General features: G+C 38.3%; 1 protein-coding gene across 1 annotated transcript; it reads right to left on the bottom strand.

Annotated features, from left to right (window-relative positions):
• Nucleotides 1-388: 388 nt before the first annotated feature.
• On the bottom strand, nt 389-2,756 carry LOC139731629 (uncharacterized). Its single transcript, XM_071642520.1, has 2 exons — nt 2,372-2,756; nt 389-1,854 (listed from the first exon to the last, which is right to left on the bottom strand). Exons 1-2 carry the CDS (start codon nt 2,647-2,649, stop codon nt 1,197-1,199), a joined length of 936 nt encoding a protein of 311 aa, XP_071498621.1. The 5' UTR covers nt 2,650-2,756; the 3' UTR covers nt 389-1,196.
• Nucleotides 2,757-3,006: the final 250 nt, after the last annotated feature.

Genomic DNA, 3,006 nt, shown 5'->3' with positions numbered 1-3,006 from the left:
CTGATCTTTGTATGTGATATTCCACTGACAATTGGGTGCAAGTTTCTGAAGACCGATGAATTGAAAAGGAAATGTACTATATAAAACTGACTGGACAAACAACATTTCACACGTTTACAGTCGATGGAAATATCACAGAATCTGACTAACCTTTACTAGGATGTAAGTAAAACAATAAGAGAGCCCTTGATTAAATCGTACTGTATGACCGGTGTAAGACCAATCTGTAAAACCTTCGCTCCATCTTTGAGGCGGTAATGCTTGTATTTTCAGTCTTAGCGAAATGGAATTTCATATTATGTCAATTTGATTCATGTTCACACATTTAATCCACACGGACACTTGTTGCAGCCATAGGCTGTTTGTCCGCATGTCTGTGCATCTTTTGATTCCACGAAATGAAAAACTCAGTATTGGTACGCGGCCTAAGTAATTCAATACATTTATACACATTTGTTAAATCAAAATACGATTCTTTAAATGCAAAATGCTTTAAAATTGACCCTGGGTATCACATGCATCATCTGTCATCATATACAAATTTATTTAGTTTTCCTATCAGAATGTTTATCAGTTTTCAAATATAATATATTCTTTATACATGGTCTTTCAAGGTCTATCATGATAATTATATGCTGTGCTTTGGAATAGTCGAAAGAGGGGGAGAGTATAGCATGACTGTTCAGTGAATGTAGAAAGTTTTATAATGAAAATCTTCTGTGAAAGCTTGAGGGATAATTCAGATAACTCGTTCTAAAGTTATGATCATTCATGTGCTGCCTTCTCTACATTGGAACTAAAATAAGAAAACCAGTCTCTGATGTTAGAGTAGAACCATGTTAGCAAGCATAATGTCGAGAAAGTTGTAAAAAAAACTACCCAAACTTTCAGACTTTTGCTATATATCATATGAATTGCATTCATGATGTACTTGTTCTTTGTCCAAGAGAAATCATTTAAAATTCTTCTTGCACTTCATTTATTATTGAGACCAGGAAATTGTAGAATGCCTAACAATCAATCTAGGGTGTATACCCTAAGCACGGTAACTTAAGTAATGCTGATTAGATTTATTCCTGTTTTAGCGTGTGTTTTCCTATTTCGTTATATCCAAAGTACGGTAGACATCAAAGAATAGTGAGTAACCCTCAGTCCCTAAAATCATACATCACGGCAGTGAAGTGAAAATTAATCATTTAGTGACAATTATACAACTTAAGTCTATGGGCGTACATCTCTTCAAAATACTTCATGACCTTGTTTGAACATCGTATGACGTCGGAGGTCAACTTTTCAGGGAATTTGCTGGGAGGAAGAAATTCGCTGCTCCTCATTGCTCTCCCGTAGAAATTGACAGCATCAAGAACGAGGTTATCCCCAGCCGCTTTCCATGACTTCAGAGAATCTGTGGAAGCATCCCATTTGAGGAGTGACTCGCTGAAAGGGAGCCCTACCTTGTCGCAATACGCTTTCAAGTATTCTGCCGGCTTGGTCAGGAGATCGTCAGCATCGATCACGATCGGATCACTGTCGATATTTTCTCTGACATACTTCCAGAGATCGTAGAGCTCCTGTATGTAATAGCCTGATGGATAAGTTGGGTCATCATGTTCAACGTCGTACGTCCGTTCATTGGCAGATTTCCCTTTGAGAAGTCCTAGCTGGGATTGGTTCGTGAACATGGCTTTTCGAGTGGAATTTATAGAGCGAATGGGATTGCGGATAAGAAAAGTGTGTTTAAACCCGCTGGGCATAAACTGGAAAGCGTTGCTGCTGACGACTCCTGCACCCATGTCTTTCACAAAAACACGTTTGCTGTTGGCATTTTCCAGAGCCTTCTTTACCGACGAATATCTGTGATAAGATAAATATTTCACAAATCGTCTTTTCAAATTTATGGCGAATTTATGATGATGTATTACGTTCGGGATTCATCATACAGCTGTATATATTTTGTCTTCAGATTAAACGTCAAACCTTCATCATCGTTGGTATATAAATATGATCATTACCGCATGTTGAGTGTGAGTTGAGGGGTTACTAGTGTTTCTTGTTCTGTATGAAGGATTTCAAAGGACAAATTTATGCTTCATGATTCATTCTAAGCTACGCAAATTCTCCATCAGTATTTCATACCAATTAGACCAAAATAACACGATCATTGTCTGTCGAGCACACCCAGTTTTAAAGATTTAAAAGCGTCGTTTGAACTTGCTGTTCTTTAAGTGGAGACAATGCATTGTTTCAATAACGGCTTATGTTACCACAAGTTACACTTATTTGATTTATGTTTCATGCAGCCTCAAACTATAGAATCTATACTTTCTGATGCATTCATTCTTACTGCAATAAAAAAAAAAACAAAACTCACGCAAGTCGTTGGGGTTCCACTTTAGTCCGCACTCCGTAAGATACCAGATCGGCTGTCTTTCTAAACTCCTCCTCGTTTCCCGCATAGCTCATTGGAAGATCTTCTCCGCATAATTGCTTGTATGTTCTTGCGGCAACGAAGCTATACGCAAATGGTTCGAAATAGACCTCCATATCTTCAATGGCACTCAGACATTTTGTAAAGGCAGTAGAGCCAGCCCTCGGGACACACCACAAAAAAACTCTAGACCTTTCCGATCCTGATTCACTGAAAGACATATTCACGCCTTCCTCTCTGACTCCGGTGAACTCTTCTCTTCCTGATGCAACTTGAAAACTAGAGCTACAGACACACTTACACAACTTACTTCGGCACAGACACCATATCGCAGATGGTAGGGTTCTATACTATATGGAATAATGAGTGGGGCTTGCTGGTCGGTTACTTTTCGACGTTCGTTGTAATCGTCGCATATAGACTATGTAATGGTTTATATGGGAACCAGAAAAGAGGTTAGCAAATACTACGCCCATAACCGGTCAATACAAAAACAAACAGAGACGAGGACTTTGGACAGGCATTTATCTTTTATTTTTTTATTGAATATAAAATATCATACTCATTCATTTGGTTCA

Source organism: Diadema antillarum, unplaced genomic scaffold (assembly GCF_040938485.1).
Source record: "Diadema antillarum isolate AM-2024a unplaced genomic scaffold, OU_Dant_1.0 seq00000382_RagTag, whole genome shotgun sequence".
NCBI classification, from domain to species: Eukaryota; Metazoa; Echinodermata; class Echinoidea; order Diadematoida; family Diadematidae; genus Diadema; species Diadema antillarum.
This window is presented reverse-complemented; position numbering and strand designations above follow the sequence as displayed.

Excerpts from the sequence above, each read along its gene's own strand:
- LOC139731629 (XM_071642520.1), bottom strand. The coding sequence starts at position 2,649 with ATGTCTTTCAGTGAATCAGGATCGGAAAGGTCTAGAGTTTTTTTGTGG. Across the intron at positions 1,855-2,371 it reads GTGGAACCCCAACGACTTGC|ATATTCGTCGGTAAAGAAGG; the intron begins GTGAGTTTTGTT and ends ATCTTATCACAG.